The sequence below is a fragment of the Podarcis gaigeae genome (assembly GCF_964106915.1).
Source record: "Podarcis gaigeae genome assembly, chromosome: 2".
In the NCBI taxonomy this organism is placed as follows: Eukaryota; Metazoa; Chordata; class Lepidosauria; order Squamata; family Lacertidae; genus Podarcis; species Podarcis gaigeae.
The window spans coordinates 34961254-34984721 of NC_139679.1; the positions used below are offsets into that span (position 1 = coordinate 34961254).

The 23468-nt window shown below is 44.1% G+C and overlaps 3 protein-coding genes across 7 annotated transcripts in view; 2 read left to right on the top strand and 1 right to left on the bottom strand.

Annotated features, from left to right (window-relative positions):
- Nucleotides 1–9529, top strand: part of LOC310839379 (polycystin-1-like) — a gene marked incomplete at its 3' end in the record, with an annotated part of 61991 nt that extends 52462 nt beyond the window's left edge. For 2 of the 3 annotated variants that reach the window (XM_083727914.1, XM_083727913.1), the window contains exons 37-43: nt 15–187; nt 1928–2130; nt 3745–3936; nt 5709–5863; nt 7218–7348; nt 7916–8069; nt 9289–9529. In XM_083727914.1, coding sequence (XP_083584040.1) covers nt 15–187; nt 1928–2130; nt 3745–3936; nt 5709–5863; nt 7218–7348; nt 7916–8069; nt 9289–9529 — 1249 coding nt within the window. Of the gene's footprint in view, nt 1–14; nt 188–1927; nt 2131–3744; nt 3937–5708; nt 5864–7217; nt 7349–7915; nt 8070–9288 lie in introns of those variants that run through there. The other variant, XR_014561481.1, reaches the window with a different exon arrangement.
- Nucleotides 9530–9867: 338 nt separating this feature from the next.
- On the top strand, nt 9868–16665 carry LOC310839405 (polycystin-1-like). Its single transcript, XM_083728002.1, has 5 exons — nt 9868–10046; nt 11101–11388; nt 13963–14097; nt 14221–14538; nt 15049–16665. Exons 1-5 carry the CDS (start codon nt 9936–9938, stop codon nt 15766–15768), a joined length of 1572 nt encoding a protein of 523 aa, XP_083584128.1. The 5' UTR covers nt 9868–9935; the 3' UTR covers nt 15769–16665.
- On the bottom strand, nt 16617–23397 carry NAT9 (N-acetyltransferase 9). 3 transcript variants are annotated; one of them, XM_083728073.1, is made up of 7 exons: nt 23291–23397; nt 22280–22366; nt 21080–21189; nt 19004–19144; nt 18426–18485; nt 17898–17992; nt 16617–17792 (listed from the first exon to the last, which is right to left on the bottom strand). In XM_083728073.1, the coding sequence occupies exons 2-7, from the start codon at nt 22354–22356 to the stop codon at nt 17646–17648; spliced, it is 630 nt and encodes a 209-aa protein (XP_083584199.1). In that variant the 5' UTR covers nt 22357–22366; nt 23291–23397; the 3' UTR covers nt 16617–17645. The 3 variants fall into 3 exon arrangements, with proteins under 3 accessions (XP_083584199.1, XP_083584201.1, XP_083584200.1); XM_083728075.1 differs by lacking the exon at nt 23291–23397 and adding an exon at nt 23265–23285; XM_083728074.1 differs by lacking the exon at nt 23291–23397 and adding an exon at nt 23060–23256.
- Nucleotides 23398–23468: the final 71 nt, after the last annotated feature.

Below are 23468 nucleotides of genomic sequence, written 5' to 3' on the forward strand. Positions count from 1 at the left end.
CCCTTGGCTGGCAGAATGGAAAGTTCTAGTAGTGGCTGGTCCGATGGGATTGTGCAGCATGGAAGCAGCTGGGGCTTACTACGGAAGTCGTTCTCTTACGTCTCTGCTATGACCAATATTGGCAGCGCTTTCTTTTCTGACTTGGAACTTCCTCCTGCTACTGTTTCCTCGCTTTCTACCCGGATTGGTATGTGTGAACACTAATGGGATATGTCCTCATAGACTTGTATTATGGGAGCCTTAGTGCTGGGACAGGGGGCACCTGTAATATGACGTAACATAGATTAGATTTCCCTTAGCACACTTTAATTTCTCTTTTGTACGTATGATCAAGGCAGCTAAATTGCTTCTCCCACCTTTTGCATAGTTGTTTAAAGGCAGAATCAGAATTTTATTCTGAGTTGGGACATAGTAATTATTCTGGATTAACTAATGCAGGATGGGACACAGATGGTGCTGTGGGTTAAACCACATAGCCTAGGAATTGCTGATCAGAAGGTCGGTGGTTCGAATCCCCGCGACGGGGTGAGCTCCCGTTGCTCGGTCCCTGCTCCTGCCAACCTAGCAGTTCGAAAGCACGTCAGTGTGCAAGTAGATAAATAGGTACTGCTCCAGCGGGAAGGTAAACCGCGTTTCCGTGTGCTGCTCTGGTTCGCCAGAAGCGGCTTAGTCATGCTGGCCACATGACCTGGAAGCTGTACGCCGGCTCCCTTGGCCAATAAAGCGAGATGAGCGCTGCAACCCCAGAGTCGGGCACGACTGGACCTAATGGTCAGGGGTCCCTTTACCTTTACCTTTTATCTAATGCAGGGGTGGTGGGGGAAAGAAACAGAGTCTGTTTTTCTTTCCACATAATTCAGGTGACCAGGTGAAGATAATGCCTGGACTCCTGTGCAACAAAAAGACATGCCATTTTCATGGCACTCTTAAGGGCTGACAAAGGATAGGATGTTGCAGCGTTTGATCCTGGTCAAATTTTACCCCTGACAACTTAACCCTTTCTGTTGTTGCATCTAGACTTTGGAATACTCTCCTCAGAGAAGATAATCTGCCCCTTTCCATAATATCTTTCAGCAAAAACAATTTTATTTATGCATACTGTTAAAGTAAAAAGCAGATAAATGGCTGTAGGAGGTTGCTTTGAGTTTCTGTATTCATACAGTCGTACCTTGGTTCTCGAATGCCTTGGTACTTGAATGTTTTGGCTCCCGAAAGCTGCAAACCCGAAAGTGAGTGTTCCGGTTTGCAAACATTTTTCAGAAGCCGAACGTCGGACGTGGCTTCCAATTGAGTGCAGGAAGCACGTGCATCCAATCGGAAGGCACACTTTGGTTTTCGAACAGTTCCAGGAGTTGAACGGACTCCCGGATCGGATTAAGTTCGACAACCAAGGTACAACTGTATATGCTTTCCCAAAGTAGTATATTATTGTTTTCTCTTTTGTGATTTTACATGATTTTATTGTTTTGAATTTATTTTGTTGGGAACACACTGGTGTTAATACTGTTGGACACTGTGTGTTTATGCTACATACATTGTTTTGGAATATTATTTGTTTCTTTTTAAAAAATAAATAAATTGGACACTTTAAAGTGGAAATGCAGAATGAATAAGGTCTCACTTGAGTGATGTCCCCTTATGGACCATGAGGCATTGAGGATAAGATTGCTTTCTTAAATGGGGCAAGGTGCATTTTCTGGTTAGGAGGAGGTGATACAGGGCTTAGAAGTACTTGGGGCAAGGGTAATTTTGCCCTGCTTGGATGGATTGATATAATAGATGAATGCCGTGTTCACCTAAAAGAGATAGAAATGCCCATGACTGCTTTCATACAGATGAAATCATAGCTCTTGAGAAGAGGAAGGACCCTGGGATTCTTCCAAATAAAAGAGATGGAACTCCAGGTGCTTGGTTGTCTTCATTTTAGGGGTGCCCCGAAGACCTCAGGAATGGCTCTTCCCTGCCAGGATGCTCCCAGCTATCTACATAGCCATCTTCTTGCTGCTTGCTGGCTGTTTCTCCATCAATATCTTATATGGCTCCTCCTTCCTTGACCACACTGCCTTGATGTGGCTAATCTCCTCTGCCTTTGCTTTCGCCACATCTTTCATCTTTTTGGAGCCAATGAAGGTAATAGCACAACAAAATTCATTGGCACTGCTGGAATTTTCTCAACGGTCACACCTGCTATATATTTACAGTGGTACCTTGCTTCTCAAACTTAAGGAAGTTTCTCAAATTCCGGAAGTCTGTTCCAAAACCAAAGTGTTCCAAAACCAAGGCGCGCTTTCCCATAGAAAGTAATGCAAAACAGATTAATCCATTCCAGACTTTTACAAACAACCCCCCAAAACAGCAATTTAACATGAATTTTACTATGTAACTAGACCATTGATCCATAAAATGAAAGCAATAATCAATGTACTGTAAAATAAATAGGACAGTATTGTAGATGATTAAAAATTAAAATTAAAAAAAAAAATCTTACCTGCACCGATGATGGTCATTGTTTGGATGGGGGGCTTTTATCCATTTCTGTAGTCACACAATCAATCAATCAATCAATCAATCAGTAGCTGAACTGGTCACAAAAACCCAGTCACAAAAACAAATTAACCTAAAAAGCCTCAAAAACAAAAACACAAAATAAATAGCAAAAACAAAAGCGCCAAACTTAATCCATTCCAGAAGTCCATTTGAATTCTGAAATGTTCAGATTGGTGCAGGTGCCCCAGAAACAATAGCCGACAGTCACATCGGACGTTCGGCTTCTGAAAGACGTTCGAAAACCTGAACACTTACTTCCAGGTTTTCGGTGTTTGGGAACCAAGGTACCACTGTATAGATAATGTGTAAACCAAAAAAAGGTTATTGCAAACAACTCTGTAATCAGCCTGTAAGCCTTTAAGTTCTTTTAAGACACAGTTGGCCAAACTATGCATGATGTGGGAGATCTGTGATGTTTTAATGCTTTCTTTTTAATGAGATAGTTCCTAGATTAAGCAGTGGCACTGGGAAGGATGTGCATTTAACAGTCTCTTTCCCATTCTATATGTTCCTGACCAAAATCCCCCTCCCCTGCTTATGGAAAATCTAATGACTTTTCAATTTAATGCGTAGTTTCCCTCTAAACCAAAGTAAGGGCTATTTGTACAACTGGCCTGCTAATAAAAGGCTGGGAAGAAAAACTAGTGAATTTTTAAAAAAGAAATCAGCAGAAAGGCTGCCCGTGAAGTATATTCGTAGTCAGAGTCAAGAAGTGCCATGATATCCACTCATAAGTCTAGAGAGAAGCTGTTCTTGAAAGAACAGCTTTGTGTATTGAATTAACACTTTCTGTACAGTGGTACCTTGGGTTAAGAACTTAATTCGTTCTGGAGATCTGATCTTAACCTGAAACTGTTCTTAACCTGAAGCACCACTTTAGCTAATGGGGTCTGCCACTGCACCACCGTCGTGCGATTTCTGTTCTCATCCTGAAGCAAAGTTCTTAACCTGAGGTACTATTTCTGGGTTAGCAGAGTCTGTAACCTGAAGTGTCTGTAACCCAGTGTACCACTGTACTAGGATTCCCTGGCATCTCCAGGGATTGAAAGACTCTTGGTAGGTGGGGGTTTGGGGTGCAACGCTGGCAAGCTGGCACCAATTAGTGTTGACAGTGCTTAACTAAATGGGCTGACTTGGCAGAAGACAGTTTCCTCTGTCCCTCTGGCAATGGCTTTGAGAATATACCTGCTCTCTCAGGTGCTCTTTGGGGCTCTGCATGCCGCTCTCATCAGCAAGCCAGTGGAGGGTGAAGCTGATGGGCTGGTGGAGAAGCCCTTGGTGAAGCAGATGCCTGAACGAGTTGGGAAGGTGCGCGTGCCCTGTGGTTATGGGCTGCTGCAGGCCAAGGAAGAGGCCAAGAAAGTCCGAGCTCTCAAAGGGTTGATGTGGGTAAGTGACTTCTTCCCTTGTGCAAAATGTTGGAATGGGTGGCTTGAGGAACCTCACAGATGATGAAGGTGAGAAAGAAGAATGATGCAATTGATAGAACATTCAGTTAGGCTCTAAGCAATGAGGCTTAATAATAATAATAATAATAATAATAATAATAATAATAATAATAATAATAATAATAATAAAAATAAAATTTATACCCTGCCCATCTGGCTGGGCTTCCCCAGCCACTCTGGGCAGCTTCCAACAAAATATTAAAATACAGTAACGCATCAAACCTTAAAAGCTTCCCTAAACAGAACTGCCTTCAGATGATTTATAAAAGTCTGGCAGTTGTTGTTCTCTTTGACGTCTGGTGGGAGGGCGTTCCACAGGGTGGGTGCCACTACCGAGAAGGCCCTCTGCCTGGTTCCCTGTAACTTGGCTTCTCACAGTGAGGGAACCGCCAGAAGGCCCTTGGAGCTGGACCTCAGTGTCCGGGTAGAACTATGGGGGTGGAGACGCTCCTTCAGATATACTGGACTGAGGCTGCTCTAAGCAATGGAGCAATGAATAAAGATGGCTAGAGGAAGAAGATACCCAAGGACAGAGGAAGACCCCTTCTAGATCAGATCTAGTGCTGTATCCTGTTCTTTCAGTGGCCAGAGGTAGTGGCAATCAAGGTAAGAGGAGTGTGTTTGTGGCAGGGGGGTTATTTATTTGTTTTTGGTTTATTATGTATTTTGTGTTCTCAGTTTACATCAGGCTACAACCAAACAGTGGGCCTGGTCCCTGACCCACAAGCTGGTGATGATCCATGAATTAGAAAAAACGAGATTGCAAGTGTGAGGATTTTCTTTGACCACTAGGTGTCAGAACAGATTTAAATTTCAACTTCATTGATAACGGCAGCTAAGGTTGGAGACCAATTATAATTTGAAGTTGAAAGTTAGGATGGCAGTGCATCAGTGATTCAAACAGGTATGCAGATTTCTTGTGGTACCCCCTAAGCTCCGCCAAACCAGTTTGACCAGAGATGATAACAGGGCAAGAGAAATAACTGTCCATCTCAAGAGCAATCCTGGATCTCACTTGGCCTTTGCTAGCCTGGAGCCCTCCAGGTGTTTTGAACTACAACTCCCACTAGCCCTGGCATTACATAGGGATGCTGGTTAGGGCTGATGGGAGTTTGTAGCCGCAAACATCTGGAGGGCACCAGGATGGCAAAGGCTGCTTTGATGTGTAGCACCTTCAACTCTCTGAAAAACGTTTGCCCAATAAGATTGTGGCTTTGACCTAAACATTAGCGACTTGTCTTGCGCAGGGACAAGTTCATATGGCTGGACCAGGGCTTCAGTGAAGTTAGTTATCCTGCTGCTGTTCTGGACTGGTTTTATAGGATAGGATATTCCATTCTATGGATAATTTCTGCCTGGCTGGATTTGAACTGATTTGACCAATATTGTTTTGTACTTTAAACGACACGGAAATCGAATTTAAGGGTGGCATAAAAGTGTTTTAAATAAATAAATAATAATAATAATAATAATAAATAGTAATGCAACCTAAATCCTTTTGTTGTTGTCGTCACTCAATGGTAGTGTTAGGTAGTTGGAAAGCACTACATCTTTCTGTGTTTAAATTAAATAATAAATGCACATTAGCAATTACTGGGGTTTTCACCTCTTTGCAGTCTGGTTTTTGATCACTCTCTTATTGGCAGTACTTGACATCCCTGTTCATTGCTCCATCACTTTTGTTGCTTTCTTCTCCCACCTCCTCCTCTCCAGAACTGCCTCACTCATATGCTATTCTTTCTGGTTGTGCTGACTATCAATTACCAGAGATGCTTCCATGACAACAACGTCCACCTCCTGCATGCTGCTGTCAAACAGGCCATCTCTGTGACAAACGACAAAGGACTGAACTTCACTTCTGTGCGCAGGTGAGCTCTCCAGAGAGAGAGGGGGGACCTGGACAGAGGAGGCAGCTCACCATCTCTAGAGAAATATAATAAAAAGTATATTTCAGGAAGACGCCACATGACCAAATAGTCAAATGTGTCAAAGAACAAGTAAGTTGTCTTCGAACAAAGCTGCAAATACAATCAGACATGGCCCAACTGCTTGTCCATCTTGCCAGATTTCTGTCTGTGTCAGTCATTGTTGCCAGATGCTACATACAGTATATTCACACTAGAGCAGTTGTTGTACTGTAGTGTGTGCTGTTTTTTCCCCAAAGTGCTTGAAGGCATTCTAACACAAAGCACCTTACATTTTTTAAAAGTTCTTCAAATTGTAAAAGTGCTACTAATCCCCCCCCCAAAAAAAAACCCTGCTGCAAATGCATCCTGCAAGCTGAGATAAAATAGAAAAACAATGCAGCATTTCCATCTTCTTGTAGTCATAGGATCATAGCTGAGGTGGCCTTGTCAGGCTGGCTAGTCCAAACCTTGCTCCGTTTGGGAAGACAGAGGATCCCTGAGAGATTTCTACCCAGCAAGTGCTTGAAGGCTCTCCAGCAAGGAAGGGTCACTGAATTCTTGACTGGAACGTTGCTGTAGTAGGCTGTTGCAGTAAAATCATTGTGTGGTACCCAAAAATGAGCATTCATTATCCATCTGGAAATTTAATGACACACTGTATTGAACATTGTCCATGCAAGTATTTCAGAATCACTCCTCTACCCCAGCTGTGTGTTGTTCTGGAGGTTCTTCTGACACCCTCCTGGGCCAGTTTTGTGGGGCATGGGGGAAATTCCTTTGCACATGGCTTCCATGGACAATGTTCATTAAGTGACTCCTGCCCTAGTTATTTCACCCTGAGCCTTGTTCATGTTAAGACTTTCAGAGACCAGAGCAGCCTCAAATCCCTGATGGTTGAAGGCCAAGGGGAGTCCACAGGTTGTTCTCAGTGTTCCTCTGGGTCTTGTGGCGAATACCTCCTTGTAAAGGCAAACTGGAACTGGCTGGCTGCACCCACAGATGGATTCCTTAGTCCATTGATGGGTGAAATCATCATACAGGGGTGGCAAGAAATTTTATTTCCTATATAACAACTTTCCAGTATGTGTTCAGTTGCAATCAGTTTATTTCGTCTCACCCGCATTTTTGTAGCAGTGATGGATTTTTAAAATATGTATTTTTATTAAAGTTTTTCTTGATTTACAAAGGGATGGATTTCATTGTCAGAGAATTCTAGGATTGCAAAGGGATTCTTTACTGTGATTTGCTTTAAAAACAAGCCACTTGGTTGAAGAACTACACCGGTCCTTTTTCTCTCCTTTTGCTTATTTTGTAGCTACTCCGACACACTGGAATGGATTGACACAGTGCTACTGAAATACCTTTATGGCAACACAAAGCTGACAATAGTAGGAGTGCCTCAGCTGCAGCTCCACAGCTCCACCGCAAGCCAAATGATGGATCTAGGTGTGAATTCTTCTACAATCACCTTTTTCTCTTGGGTGGTAAAGTGAGAAACAGGCAGTAAGAGATTGTGTCTGGCCAAAAGAAGAAAACAAATGAACGAACAAAATAACGAAGTTGGTTTTTTAAAAAATGTCAGGGTTGAGACTTCAGAAGAGCTAATGTAGTCAGGCTTGGTTTTATGGACACATTTGACAAACAATGAAAAGAGGAAATTGGGAACATTCAGGCGAAGCCCTAAAAATGTGAAAGTGAGCTGGAATGCGGGGGGGGGGGGGAGGAAATGTAACCCGGATCTGAGAGAAGCCCCAAGGTGACATGTACTGTACATTAAACCTGAACTAGTGGGAGGGACTTTTGTGGGACTGCAATAAGGTTACCCCCAAACATATGCCAGGGGTTTAAAGGAGAAATAGGATTAATATAGGTTGGGCTACTAAGTTGGAGAGTGTGAGCTTGTAGAAAATCACTTGTACAAGTTGAAAGGCATAATATTTAGCAAGTGGCATCTGAGATTCTTTAAAATAATAATAAAAAAGCTTTGCCTGTACCTTTTTCTGTGCCTCCTAGGACTTCCCCAGCCTGGAATTGCATCTCAGATATACCACTTCAGTACTGCCAGCTACCCCTGTCCTCTGTGCCACTTGTCTGGGTCCAGATCAGAAGCTCCTAGGGATACAAATAAGAACGCATGCCCTGACGCAACTGAGCACACTTCTATTAGGTATGAATTGATGTGGGGATGCTTACCTCTGGGTTTCTCCCTTGTAGTTCCTTCTTATTTCTCTTCTGAAGACCCATTCTCACAACCCCTATCAGCATGTGGCAGCTTTCAGTCTATCTGTGCTGACGCCCAGACAGGCTGCCACAGGTTGAACCAGTTGTGTGAATGCCAATGTCACATGTGGATGTCTCTGTGGATTGGGCAGTTATCATCCAAGAAGATTGAGGAAGAGGAGGAGAGACAGAGGGTGAAGAAAGAGCTGTGGGTGGAGGGCGTCCCCTTTCCCATCCTTCGGACCCCCAGGGAAACAACAAAACCTGCTGGACCTGGACCTGGATGTGGAGAGGGAATCTGAATGGGGCACAGTCTGAGGACGTACTATGCATCTAGGGCCTGCCCATGAAAAGCAAGTCTAGAGTGAGAGACTAGGGTAATGTCCACTGTTTCCAGGAATTCTTCTCACTGTGAGACTTTTGTGGGTGAGCTGAGTTTGTTGGACTGAGAACCTGGAGGCTGAGAGGGAGGGTGTATCAGAAGGAAAATGACTTGATATTGATTTTTATGTACAGTGGTACCTCGGGTTCAGGTTACATACGCTTCAGGTTACAGACTCCGCTAACCCAGAAATAGTGCTTCAGGTTAAGAACTTTGCTTCAGGATAAGAATAGAAATCGTGCTCCGGCGGCGCGGCGGCAGCAGGAGGCCCCATTAGCTAAAGTGGTGCTTCAGGTTAAGAACGGACCTCTGGAACGAATTAAGTACTTAACCCGAGGTACCACTGTACTTAACCCGAGGTACCACTGTATTTGCAACTTTGTATTAATGTAGCATTTTGATATGTAACTGTGTGTTTTTGCAATCTTTTAAGTTATTCGCCGTTGTTTCAGTTTCCTGTACACTGCTTAGAGACATTCTTTAATATATTAAGCGGTATTGAAATTAAATAATTAATCATCAATTATGACCAAAGCTTTGCATGCAAAGGTATGTTAAAAAAAAACAAAAACCCATTACACTAACTTCGTCATGTGGTCAGATCATTGCTTTGCAGTTTGACTGTACTTTAGCTTGGATTGACTGTTTGTTCCAAGTGCAAGGATGTGGTAGAGGATGTTCCAAAGGGAATTAGAAAAGGCTACAGGAGAAAAGAGGTTTACATTGCTCCCAAGGCATTCTGACACGTTAAATTCATGTTCCTTCAATGTGGCTCTGTTGGCAGGTTTTGGATCTGGGGTCATGCAGGATTTTACCATGCGAATGATGGCTGCGCAAAGGAGCTTGGGAACACCTCTGCAGAAGCTCAGAGGATATTGCATGACCTACAAGCAAGCAACTGGGTTCACAAAAGGCAAGCTGCCCAAGACTTTTGTTTTTGTTTGAAACTCAAGTCTTCCAGTAGAAAGAAAATCAGTTCCCTGTGGGGCTTTTGCTCTTGCTTTGCAAGGGAAGGAGGTTGTTAGCTTGTTCTCAGGACTCAATTGAAAGCCATGACACTTAACCAGGTCTGAAACTGGATCAAATATGTCATGTGGATGTGTCCTAAGTGTAAAGTAGTATGATATGTAGCATGCCTGATGTTAACGTTTATACTGTCATCTTCCCTTTGGGATGGTGGTGGTCAGGGAAAAGGTACCTCTCCCTCTCAGTTTCCAGACCCTGTCTGTCAAAACCCTTCAGGGGAGGGGAATCTAACCATATTCCAAAATCCAATCTCTACTTGTTAGCAAAAAAACATTTCTCTGTAGCTTGTTCCTGAGCTTGATATTCATAGATCTCTCTCCTCTGCATCATTTTCATGACAGGAATAAAGCTCTACTTGTCGAGTTCACTCAGTACAATGCTGATGTCAATCTGTATGTGACTGTGATGCTCCTGTTTGAGTTTCCGTCAGACAGGCCGGCAATTGCTTCAGTGTTTATATTCCCCTTCCCAATGTTAAAGTCAGGTGACAATGTGGACCTTCGCTTTGTTATGATGGTAGGTATCCTGCATTGAAAAGCACAGTCTGGGGCTACTTCTTGGCGCAAGGGAACTCAGTAGGCAGTGTGGCTTGGCAAAAGTACATACACATCACATCTTCCTCTCCCGTAGGCCTGAGGTCGCTATTTATTTTAATATATTTATTCCATTTATATTATCTCCTTCCTTCAAGGAGGTCGGGGCAGTCAACAAGGTTTCCTCCTCCCACAACAACCCTGTGAGGTCGGTTAGGTTGAGAGAGATCACCTAGTGAGCTTTATGGCTGAGCAATTATTTGAACTTAAATCTCCCCAATCCTAGTATATCACATTGACTACTATGTCACACATACTCATAGAACCGGGCCTTCAATATCTTCCAAACTAGTGTTTCCCAATCCTGGGTCCCCAGCTGTTTTTGGACTACAACTCCCATCATCCCTAGCTAGCAGGACCAGCGGTCAGGGGTGGTGGGAACTGTAGTCCAAAAACAGCTGGAGCTCCAGGTTTGGGAAACTGTTCTAAACAAATACCTAATATATTCTATAGGTGTCCTACAAATCATACCTGACGGACACCAACCTTCTCTTTAAGATGGCAAAAAATGGGATTCCTCAGTCACTTTAGGCATAAAAAAGGATCTCAGAAGAAGATAAAAATCTTATGGGTAGGCTCATATGGGAGGAGGTGGTATCTCAGATAGCCTGGCACTAACCTTGTTAGGATTCAAAGTACCTCGGGTTAAGAACTTAATTCGTTTTGGAGGTCTGATCTTAACCTGAAACTGTTCTTAACCTGAAGCACCACTTTAGCTAATGGGGCCTCCTGCTGCCCCCGCGCGATTTCTCTTCTCACCCTGAAGCAAAGTTCTTAACCCGAGGTAATATTTCTGGGTTAGCGGAGTCTGTAACCTGAAGCGTATGTAACTTGAAGCATATGTAACCCGAGGTACCACTGTATTACTATACTGGATCCAGTCACTTTGGGCCATGACACCAACTTCCGGCTTATCTGGAGGCAAGGAATCCAACAATTTACCAACAAAACCTGTGGCTTTTCCTTCTCTGCTGCAGATATGCCTGATTCTCTTCAGTGGAGCTTTTGTCCTACCAAAGCTCTCCTTCACACCTCCAGAAAAGCCGCCATGCCCATGGCAGCGCCACAGTCGCTTCCGGCTGCTCCTGGCCCTGATTTCCACCACTGTTGCTGCCTTGCACTTCACCAACAACCATTTAGCAAAGGCACGCTTGCTGCATTCCCAGAAGCACCGTCAGGCTTTCACCAGCTTTTACGAAGTGGCAGTGCTGGCTCGCATAGAAGCCATTCTCTGCGCCCTGCTGCTGACGATCACCATGCTGAAGGTGAGGAAGAGCAGAGGGGGGAACAGAAATCTTTCCAAGGCCATCTCCATCTGGCACACACATGAATGCATACCCTCCAACATTTTTGTGCCCCAAATTGGGATGTCAGGAGGGGCGGTGCTCCTTCCGATCCAGTACTCTGGTGCTTGTCAGCAGGGTCATGCCAGAGCTGGCTTGCACCAGAGTGAGCGTCTTTTGGTCTGGCACTCTGAACTCGCACCAGAGGGCCAGGCCAATAACAGGACATTCTGGGATTCAAACAGAAGCTGGGATTGGCTTATGTGCATTCTTCCATTGCACACAATGACCTGGACCACAATCCCCACACAAATGGGGGTTGCCTGTATATTTTATGCTTGTTTTATGTATCTTATATTTTTATTATCTTTAATAAATGATAATATCAATAAAATATTTTTAAAGTGGAAGTCAGGCAGAAAGCACCATAAAACAGCCAGCCAGCCAAAGTTTAGTTTGGAATGAAATGTTCTTTGGGAGGAAGCCAATAGATATTCTAGAGCAGGCTGTTCCATGGCCGAGATGTGACAATAGAGGGACCCAGTTATGTGTTCCCATTAACCAAAAGTCAAAGGTTAATGACCAGCACTTTGAACATAGCCTGGAATGAACCAGAGGTTGGTGAAGCTGGTGAAGATGATGATCTGTATTTCTCCCAGAGTTTAGAGACAGTGTGCATATACGCAAACTGTTAATAGCAATCTAAGGCAGCAACACACTGTTCTATCAGACCTGCTACTGCAAAACTAAATACAACCAATTTCTTTATTTCTAAATATGTGGGAGGGACCCCCCCCCACAAACTGGTTTTAATATGGGGATTAAGCTGTCCCTGCTTATTGAGAATTGAATCTGCTCGTTCACTACATAGCTCCACTTTGGGTTCTGTTTCCTCATACTGCGAAATGGAAAGTGTTATGTACTGAGTGAATAGGATGCAAAATGCAGCAGTCTGATTGGTCCTAGAACAATGCAGCAGTCTGATTGGTCTGCAGGAGCCACCCAATCCGGCTCCAGATGGAAGTGAATCCACAACCTGATTGGCCTACAGGAGAATTTCGGAATTAGCCAATCATGTGCAGCCCATTGTGTAAATAATGTATATAAAGCAGATACTTTGAGGGGACATTCATTCCTCCTCACCACTATGAGCTGAATAAAGAGCATGCAATCCACTCTCGACTCCGAGTATATTTCAGAAAGTTGGGAGTTGGCTTTATATAGATAGACGAAATGGTTAATTTTCTCCCCCAAACCAGACAGACTGGTTGGCAACTCTGGCTGCAGTCCTGTAATGTAGAGCCTAATGTTGTCCCTTTTTTAGTCACCAGGACAATCCCGGAAATAACTATTTCCAGGATGGTAGCCAGAAACATTGCGAGGCACTTAAAAGATTTCAGATACAGATCAACACAAATTAGCACATAACAATTTATAGGCATGGTAAGCCTCCCTGCAAGCAAAGTAAAAATATTGTTAATTAATAAATAAATAAAACAGAAAAAGGAGATATAAAGCTCATTGCAGAGAGCTGAGAATTGGGCCCCAGAGGCCACCCACAAACAGTGCCACTGATTGCAGCCTTTGTTTGAATTTCGACACCTGAGCAAGCATGACCATGTATTTTCCCTTCACCGTGACACATCCTTCTCTCCTCTTGGCCACAACCACTTGGTTAACAATTTCAGAATACATCTTCCGTCTCTTATAAAAGAGAAGATTTATTAAAATGGTCCCCTTCGTATATAGCAAAATGTCTGTTTTGGAAAGCACCGAGCCAGATCTATTAACAATCACAATGATGCATAGGTTCTTGTTAACGTGCCTCTTAAATGATGCTGTAATGACCTTATAATTGTCATTGAAGTTGCTACCGAGGGATAATCTTGGTGCCATTCCTTTCCATGTGCTGCCTAATGAATCTGCACAGGGAGACCCATCTGCTCCATCCAAGCTTGGATGTATTCGAATTAGAGCTTTGTTGCTGCCTCTTGTTTCCTTAATGAACAATGAAGGAACACACAGAGCAGATAAATAAAGGCTGCCCAAAGCTTCGGCTGTGAAGTCAGCAGGAAAGACCGTAGGGGAGCTGAGAATTTTCGTGGGTGGGAATTTCCAACAAACAGTATTGCTGTTTAACCAAAAGCAGCCTTTGTGTCCTTAAATTGAAGCAGCCAACTTCCTTAGGTCCTTCACATACACAAGAAACTCAGATGGCTGTACCCACAATATTTTCACTCCTATCACTGATGTGACACTCAACATTTATATTCCAAACCAACAGCCAGGCCTTATTAGCTAAAACGACTTCTCTAGTTTTGAGAATCTTCCCTTTGAGGTTCTCATTTATTGGACTATGACACCAAGCATTAGAGCTGCTTCCCTTGACCGATGCTCATGGTTGTGATGATGGCTGCTGTTTGTTATCTTGATGTAGCCTTGCGATAATATTCCTTGGCTCTCTTCCTGTGATAAGGGAACAGAGAAAGTGTTCTCAACGGCTTCTTCCCTTCAAAGAGGCAAGTCTCTGAACTAGCTTCTTCTTTTTCTTTCTAGATGGTGCAACAGCTGCGCTTTGTCCGGAGATGGTCTGTGTTTGGGAAAACCCTCCAGCATGCCTTGAGGGAGCTAGTGGCGATCAAACTCATCTTCCTCTTCTTCCTTCTCATCTGTGCCAAGTGTGGCTGTTTAGTAGGTTATAAAAAGAATGGGGTGAGGGTGAGAGAGAATGAGAAGTCAGTGCATGGGGAAATGATGCATGCTATTCTAAGGTTTCATCTCCACAACCTTTTTCTTTTCTTCTTCATTGTTCAGGCCTTCTCTTCAACTGTGGAAGAGTTCAGGACACTCCCGTGTGCCTTTTCAGCTCTGCTTTCCACTCTCTGTGGGAAGATCACTTTCCTCCAGTCTTTGATGCAGGTTTCCCCTATCCTGGGGACAACATACATCCTAAGCTTTGGAGCTGGTGTGCTCTGGATGGTGCAGAGCTTCCTTTGTGCCACTGTCCTTAACAGTTACCGTACTGTCCATTCTGAGATCTACCATCCAGCTATTGAGCCTCAGGATTATGAGATGACTGAGTTTTTGGTGAAAAGGTTGAAGCTGTGGCTAGGACTCAGCAAAACCAAAGAGGTAAGCGAGATAAAACACCCAAAGCAATAGAGGTGGAGGGTGGGGAGAAAGAGAAAAAGGGAATGGGGAATATAGCACTCTCCCGCACAGTCCTGTCTCAAGGGGAAGAGATGGAAATTGAGAATGTGGCTGCTCTATGGTGCTGTTCTATGCTTGCTCTATCACCACTTACGATGTGGTGGCAACTTGCAATACAAGCCACACGAAGGCAGCTTCACAGGGTTGAACTATTAATGCATAGCAGCTTCCCAGCTGTAAACAGCTGTTTACATAAATGTGATGACCATCTGAACGTCTCTTTTGTATGAACTGTTCTCCTCTAAATAGACTTGAGTATGATAATCCTGTAAGCTTGATTTCAGAATCAGTTTTGAGAGACCTTTCTCTATACCTCACACCACAATCTATATAAAGAATGGCAGCCTAGCTTGTCCCCATGATGGCTGAATTAGTTTCCCCAGACAACAGGAAAAAGAGTTTGCAACAGATTTTGATCTCTTTGCCTTTCAGTTTCGCCACAAGGTGAAATTTGAAGGGATGGACTCCCTGATTTCCCACTCTTCTGGAAACTCCAAACCTTCTCGCCTTCCTTCTCCGGGCACCAACTTTCACTGTGCTACTGCAACCATTTCTTCCTTCAGCTCTGAAGAGCTGGTGCTTCCCGAGAGCCCCATCCCTGATCCTTGCAATGTAGACTTTTACCTGGAGCACCTGCCATCCGCAGTCAACGATCTCCTGGACGGCTTTGACAGGGTCCTAAAGCTGATGGAGGATGTGTGCCATCTTGAGACCAGCTTAGAGGAGACTCAGAGGAGAATTTGCAAGAAGAAGAAGAAGGGGCAGAAAAACCATCCCACGGAAAAGGTAGCAACACTCGCCTCAAGAACCAGCTTAGGGCTGCCGAGAACTTACAGCACCTTCTCAGAGTCTGCCTTAGCCAGGCTCAGAGCTCACCATGTCAGGATTTCCAGCTGCAGTGCCGCTGAAGGGGGCAAGCAGCACCCAGCGGATACCGTATCTCAGCAAAGCTCAACAGGATACAAGGTTCTGGTGGGCAACCCTCCAGCTTCAGGCCACATCTTCCGAAGCACTCTTCCCTGGCCGACCCATTTGTTCAAAAAGAGACCCAGGAGTGAGGAAGGGCAGGGATATCCATGTTGCGATGTGCTTCAGAGACAGATCCCTTTAAAGAGGAGAGCATGGCAGACGGAAGGAACAGGTGACATGTAGAAAACATCTGTGTGGGTTTAACTGAGCACAAGAGCTGCTACCTGTTTGTTTTCCCTCCTCGTGCTTCACTCGCATAATGCAACTCACTGGAGAAGTAGGGTCCAGATTAACCTCCTTACCTTTGCTATCTATCAGGGTACTACTAGAACTCTGCCTAGAACGCCTTAAGTTTTCTGCACAGGAAAATTAGAATTATAATGGTGCATGTAAAGTACTTTGTAGTGTATTACAGTGGTACCTCGGGTTACATACGCTTCAGGTTACAGACTCCGCTAACCCAGAAATATTACCTCGGGTTAAGAACTTTGCTTCAGGATGAGAACAGAAATCGTGCAGTGGCGGCGCGGCGGCAGCAGGAGGCCCCATTAGCTAAAGTGGTGCTTCAGGTTAAGAACAGTTTCAGGTTAAGAACAGACCTCCGGAACGAATTAAGTACTTAACCCAAGGTACCACTGTACATTATTTACAATCTAGCACAGTAGCTTTGTGCAATCCTACTGTATTTTTGTACTACTGTTTGGAATGAAATACCTACAAGGAAGGTACAGGCATGGGCAACCTCAGGACAAGGGCCCAAATGCAGCCTCCAAGCCTCTTTATCAGGCTTTTCAAACACTCTCCAAGCCACATCTTCCTTACCAACTCTCCACCCTCCTTGGCCCTGCTGCACTCCTGCGTATTTCTGCCTGACTGAAATGCATTCTTTAATGTCTCTTGCTTGTCTGGTTAGAGAATGTGTGTGTGTGTCAGTATTCTATGGGACAGCCTAAGGGAGCAGAACTTCTAGCTAGCTACATTAAGCATTACATTCTTGAAGTTGCTGCAAAAATACATCTGTAATCACAGCCTTTGAGAACTTGTCATGTCTGTATTAAAACAATACATACGTCCAACATACTATGCTTACTACCAAGTCCTTCATTAGCCTCTGAGGGCAGGAGCCAGCAGAAGCCTTGCACAAAGGGGCCTCCCCCCTTCTCTCCTTGACATTGGCTTGGGGTTTGGGGGCAAGGACTTCCAGAACAGCATAGAGGAAGGGGATATGCTTGTGCAGATGGAGCATTTGTAACAGCACAATGCAATCAGCATTTTTCATCAAGTTCCTGTAACTAGTTTCACATACGGGAGATAATCACATCACTGGTAATGAGCCCTTCACTGTAGGTTTACATCTCTTATACTTCTGCAAATGGTGGTGGTGGTGGTGGAACACACAGCAAGACCTGAGCCCAGAAAAGAAACTGGCAGTAAGAGAACAGAGTGTACACGTTTTATGTTTTCACATTTCATCTTAGTAAAGAGAAACATACACACTTCCTGGCGTGTGCCAGTGAGAAAAGATCTGTCTCACTGAATAACTGAGAGGCTGTATAGGAGCCTGCAATGCTTTGAGATAAGCCCATTTAGTACTTTAGTTCAACTAAACATTAACCACCTGTTTCTAGGACTGCTGCCGATTAACCCTCGGAATAAGAGTAGGTTGTAGTTTATGTTTTTGGTAGAAACAGGCCCTAATCAAGGACCCTAGTAAGGCAATGATGAGACTGTCAGTTTGTAACAGAGGAGACAAGCTTAACTTTCCTGTCCCTTAGTAACACTGCAGCCCAAACACATTCAGTCCGCTCTATATACATCAAACTTTGTCATTTTCATCAATAGCAACCATTTCCCTAAGATGATAGTTTGTTCCAGTTGCAGTAGACATTACAAAAGTATGATGGGCAACAGCAAATCAAGTTGAATGCTAACCCAGTAAAGAGCCTGCAGCATTTTCTACTCCAGCGGTTGGTCCCTAACACCATAGATCCAGGCCATGATGCAGTTTGGAGGCAGAGATGCCATGCTTCTGGAGTCCGTATAAAGAGAGCTAAGCCTCATTAGCTGTCACAAACTCGATTCTGCAGCTTCGCTACATTGTAAAATTGTTCATCCACGTGGCTGGTTTGCTCAAGCAGCCACTGCCTTTCTTGCTCATCCACAATCAGTCTGAGTGTTACTTCGTGGAAGACGACATTGACTCCCACCTAGACAGTGCACAAGATAATAATCCAAGTTAACTTTAGGGTCTGCCACAAATACAGAGTCAACTAAAGATGGTTCTGCTACATGAGGAATACTTATTAGCGCACCTCCTTGAAATGAATCCTTTTGAACATGCCAATACTGGCTTCATTTTCCAATCCAATTTTAGCTTCAAAGGTGTTTAGTCCCAGGCGAGTCATTCCTACAGGATAGAAGATTAGAAATAAGCTACTGTCTCTACTCTTGTCAATTTCATTTGGGAAGGTTGATCACATGTTCTGCATGCAATGTGTCCCATTTTCTTTCCCTGGCATCTCCAGGTAGGGTTGGAAATGTCTGAAACCCTTGAGAGCCACGGTTAGCAAGTGTTGACAATACTAAGTGAGACGAAGTGATGAGCTTACTCAGTATAAGGCAGCTTCCTATGTTTCTACTATTATAGGCGATTGAAGACTCTGTGTTCCAAGTATAAGCAGAAAAGTAAACTCATTAGCAAGGTATCTTAAAACTCTATGGCAGAATTTCAAAGTCTTGGAATGGAAATCTTCTACCGCTATTGATGTACACAGAAATTAATCCTCCACGCATATGCAGCACCCTCCAACACTTTCCAACTTCATGCCAGACACTCTTACCATAGGACATCATGATCAGAGTGGCTTCCTTGCCAAATCCTCTGCCACGATAGCTGGCCTCTGAAAGATAGGAGCAGGGGAGAATTAAGAACTCTATCTGTTTCCATGTTCATCTAGAAGAAGGGTGGGGAACCTTTGGCCAACAGGAGGGTCTAGAATTTGGAATGGGTATCTCTCTCACACCCTAGAGTCTTCCTAATTCTAGGCACTTTTTTTAAGACAAGAAGGTACAAGATATGCAACATTTTTTTACAGAAAGATCAATCAGACTAAAGGGATACAGGGATAGGTGCAGAAAAAAGAAGAAGAGGCTCCTTTCTCGCACATTTAGTAAGATTTAGGCTTCATTTCTGAAAAATTCAGGACTGACAAAATACAACCCTGGCAGCTTGCACTGACTTACCAAGGAATGACGCTAGGTCAGGTTGCAATAGTTGTGCCAGACATTTGTGCACAGGATGTTTGTTTATAACCTATTTTATTTTTTGTTGGCTTTGGTCACTTCTGCTGAAGAGACAATCTTTTGAAGTAACTTGCTAAAGGCTGAAATATTGATGGGCCCAGAAGCGTTAGGTTACCTGCAATCATGATTTCGATCTCTCCGAGTGTTGGATCTTCACTGTCTGTGAGGAACAAGTTCACATCGCCCACCATGCAGTCTTCCTCCGTGGTTGTCTGCTTAGACCACTTATCTGTGTCAAGCACTATGAATGTGCATTCTGGGGAATTTTTTAAAAAAGAAGCAGGCCCAATGGAGAACATTTAAAACCATTTTAAATGAAACCAGAGTCAACTAATATAGTAATTAATGGCAACCAGCACAATGTAAGAAGCTTCCTCCTTGACTTAGAATGAGAGATCTCTTGCTTCAGGCTGGGTGCAAAAGCCAATGCAACTCTTTCCCTGTCCCTCAAAACCTTAGGAAAATACAGAACTCTGGGAAGAATTTAATCTCACCTAATGTCAATTTGGGCCAAAAAAAATGGGCAAGTGTTTGATGGGCCTATTCACTTTTAAAAAATATTAAAATCAGTGTGCAGGAGTTAAGAAAGAAATGTGTCTGCTCCCCTTCGCAGGAAAAAAAAAGGCTCATCTGAATTTTTATGTGGTAGCCGTAAGTAAGAAGGATGTTATAGTTCAGTTCCTGTGTACCTAACCACAGGTATTGGGCTAAAGAGAAGAACTTCCACAGCATCCAGAGGACATTGCATGGAAAGTTATCTAAGTGTTGAGAACTATAGATACCATGTTTAGGTAGCTGATATACGATTCTTGGGTACTTGTGTATTCTGCGGTTTTGGCCCTGAGTACCTTCCAAGATTTAATTTTGCTCAGAATAAAGTTGTCATCTATTTCTACACAGTCCAAATTATCAGTACAGTGGTGCCTCGCAAGATGAAATTAATTCGTTCCGCAAGTCTTTTCGTCTTGCGAGTTTTTCGTCTTGCGAGTTTTTTGTCTTGCGAAGCACGGTTTCCCATAGGAATGCATTGAAAATCAATCAATGCGTTCCTATGGAAACCGCCTTCAGACCAGGTCCGGGGACAGTCTGTCCCCCGACCTCTTCTGAAGGCCGGCGGGGGGGGGAAGTCTTTGCTTCCCCCCGCCTGCCTTCCCGGGACAGCGGAGGAATTCTCCGCTGTCCCGGGGCAATTTAAAAGCCCCCGGGAAGGCAGGCAGGGGGGAGCAAAGACTTTTGCCCCCCGCCGGCCTTCAGAAGAGGTCCAGGATCTCTTCTGAAGGCGGGCGGGGGGGGCAAAAGTCTTTGCTCCCCCCCGCCTGCCTTCAAAAGCCGTCCGCGCTGCGTTTCTCCGCTCTCCCAGGAAGGCAGGCAGGGGGGACAAAGACTTCCCTGCAGGGCTCTCCAAGCTGCGGATAGCAGCCTGCTGCCCCGCGCGAGGGGCGCTCTTAAGCAGAGCACCCCTCGCGCGGGGCAGCAGGCTGCTATCCGCAGCCTAGGCGGGAACTCTTCTGAAGGCTGGCGGGGGAGAAGGGCTTTTCTTTCCACCGCCAGCCTTCAGAACAGCCTTCTGAATGTTGGCGGTGGGGAGGAAAACCTTCCTCCCACCGCAAGTCTTCAACACAGGTCCGGGAACAGAGGAGAAGCGCTGCGCACCTTCCCCTCTGTTCCCGGACCTGTCCTGAAGGCTTGCGGTGGGAGGAGGGCTTTCCTCCCCACCGCCAACATTCAGAATGCTGTTCTGAAAGTTGGCGGTGGGGAGGAAAAACCCTCCTCCCACCGCAAGCCCCGGGAACAGAGGAGAAGCCCTTCGCGCCTTGTCCTCTGTTCCCGGACCTCCCACCGCAAGCCTTAGGACAGGTCCGGGAACAGAGGAGAAGGCGCGCTGCGCTTCCCCGCTGTCCCCGGAGATTTCCCTATGGGCTTTCGTCTTGCGAAGCAAGCCCATAGGGAAATTCGTCTTGCGAAGCCGCTAAAAATCGGAAAACCCTTTCGTCTTGCGGGTTTTTTGTTTAGCGAGGCATTCGTCTTGCGGGGCACCACTGTATTAGTTATTACCATGTTAAACTGATCAGCAGCTGAAATTTTAACATGGAAGAATCACTTTTATATGAATCGACCTTTAAATAAACTAGACAACATACGTGCTCGCTACCCTCATCTTCAAGTCCTGACAAATATTCAAAAATCTCACTGTCTGCATCTTCCCGCCAACTGCGCTGCATCTCATATTCCTGTTCAAGGCTTAATGGCTCTGATGCAGTCAGACGCTGCAGCTCTTCAGACTTCATCCACTCATGGTACCTGGTGAGAAAATCCAGAGAGGGAATATATTCCTCTTCAGAACATTGCCTACTATGTTCTGTTGGAAAGGTAAACAAGATCTCCACCACGAACCCATTTGAGGCATGAAATGACTGGTCCAGGCAAACTTATACCAACATTCTATTTTATTTCTTCACAACATGAAATAGGCACCACACGGACAGAAGAAATTATCTTAATAGCTGGGTTCACCAAGGTTTAACTCTCATTCCACTTGTACTTAGGATGCCATTGAATGGGGGGTGGGGTGGGTGGGAGCTGCACCTGGAGACAATATATTTAGAACAAAATACAACCTCTATTCCTGATCTTTTCTGAGAGGGTGCCCCAGGCCCTGCCTTCCATATATACATATCTCTCATGTAGTAATGACAGATATATTACCAGTAAGCAATAAATATGTACATTTCTAATAATTCCCAAATATGTTGTTCTTACTGCTTACAAATGAGGTTTCCAAATGCCTGCAGAGTTAAAAATTAAGGCTGTAATCTTAATGCATACTAGTTTAGGAGTAAGCTTCACCACACTCAGTGGAATGTACATCTCAGTAAACATGCACCAGACAGCAGTGATAGGTTCTTGGTAGTCTAGACAAGAGGTTACCATTACCATCATTCCCCTCCCCCCACAAGCACAGATGATTTATTTTGCCCACCTGTGCATATTTCAGACCTGGACATACCTGCAGTTTTGTTATCTCAAAATGTAGGAGGTGTTATCAAAAATATTCCTATGAACATATGTGAAAATTTGAATTTTTTAAAAAAGAAAAGTTCAAATCCCCCACAACTTTTGCATATATGCCCAATTAATATCAATAAACTGATCCATTCATACCTGCAGATCAGAACAGTTACAGGTAACTTCAGTGCTTATGGCTCAAGCAGTTTATCTGTTTGTTCCACTTGGAATGCAAATTAACAAATACATATTACAAACACATATATATATATAAATCTTTTGCAAAGAAATTTGTAAAGATGACTTAACATTCCAGATCTCTAAAGTCAATGTTTCCTCTCCCCCCCCCCCAAACTGGAGATTTGGCAAAGTATCTGTTTCATACTTGGGTACATGAGCAGACGTATATGGCACCAGGGTCACCCTCTTTCCCTGCAGTACAGTATTCTGGTTAATTCTCATGGCTCCAAGCCTGCAACAAACAAGATTATGTTAGTGATACACTTTTTCAAAATAAATGTTATTGGTTCAGTTTTGAAATAAGAATGAACAACAACAAATGAGAGGAAAATATAACAATGCTATACAGAGGAATCATACATATAAAGTTTAATATACAATCAGTCCAATTATAAACAATAAAGTGTAAGATACACAATTTAAAGGGCAGCTGCAATATATTTGTGTACATAAAATGTCGTTTACCATGGTTCATTTGTGAGCGATATAATCTGTAATTTGACCAAAATAATTGCCGAGAGTATCTTGAAGCAGATGAACTGCAAGAAAACTCTACTTATTTAATATTTCTCTTTGCCCCACCCCCACCAGAAATGGTACAATGTTTAATAACAAAGAAAAAAACTACAGTGGTAGTACAAGAATTATGAAGCAACTGCAAAGGAGGTCCGGACTACTTAGTCATGCAGCTATAAAGCATTTGCTACACTGTGATTGAAACACAGGATAATTACAGCAGTTCATAATTGACATCCAGGATTCAGAAGTTAAAACAGGAGGATGAGGAGGTGGAGGTGGTTGAGTGTCCGGGTGCAACCACACCGACAGCATTCCCTGGAAATAAATTCCACAATTTTGCTTGCGCACTGCATGGAATTTATTCCATAACATTTATACACCACTTGAAGAAAACAAACAAACAAACCTTAAAGCGAGTTACAAAAAAAAAAAAAGGAATTAGACTTTGCATGTAACTTTTCCAGAGACAACACTGAAGAGGCTTCAATCAGGGAGCCACTTTCGCAAGAGATCTTCCCCCACATACTACTCCTAATCTCCAGACAGGCAGCATTTGGCCGCAATCTACACCTGAACCAGAGAAAGAGAGACAAGCTCCACTTTAAACCCACCCAAAGCCACGCAAGCGCCTATTTACCTCGCTCCTCTACCATCCCAACACAAGCCGCACGCACGCACGCGCAGTGACCAAACTGTCCTTCCCGGTCGCGCTACGGTAGCCGCCGAGTCTCAATCCGACCAGCGTCTTTCCTAACCACCGACCGACGCATACAGCCACACACCCCGCCCCCGTGGTCACGTGCCATCAAGAGAAG

Coding starts and splice junctions, on each gene's coding strand:
- NAT9 (XM_083728073.1), bottom strand. CDS start 22,356: ATGAGAATTAACCAGAATACTGTACTGCAGGGAAAGAGGGTGACCCTG. Junction 21,190..22,279: donor ACGTCTGCTCATGTACCCAA/GTATGAAACAGA, acceptor TTTTCTCACCAG/GTACCATGAGTGGATGAAGT. Junction 19,145..21,079: donor TTGGCGGGAAGATGCAGACA/GTGAGATTTTTG, acceptor AAAATTCCCCAG/AATGCACATTCATAGTGCTT.
- LOC310839405 (XM_083728002.1), top strand. CDS start 9,936: ATGCTCCTGTTTGAGTTTCCGTCAGACAGGCCGGCAATTGCTTCAGTG. Junction 10,047..11,100: donor ACCTTCGCTTTGTTATGATG/GTAGGTATCCTG, acceptor TCTCTGCTGCAG/ATATGCCTGATTCTCTTCAG. Junction 14,098..14,220: donor GTGCCAAGTGTGGCTGTTTA/GTAGGTTATAAA, acceptor TTCATTGTTCAG/GCCTTCTCTTCAACTGTGGA.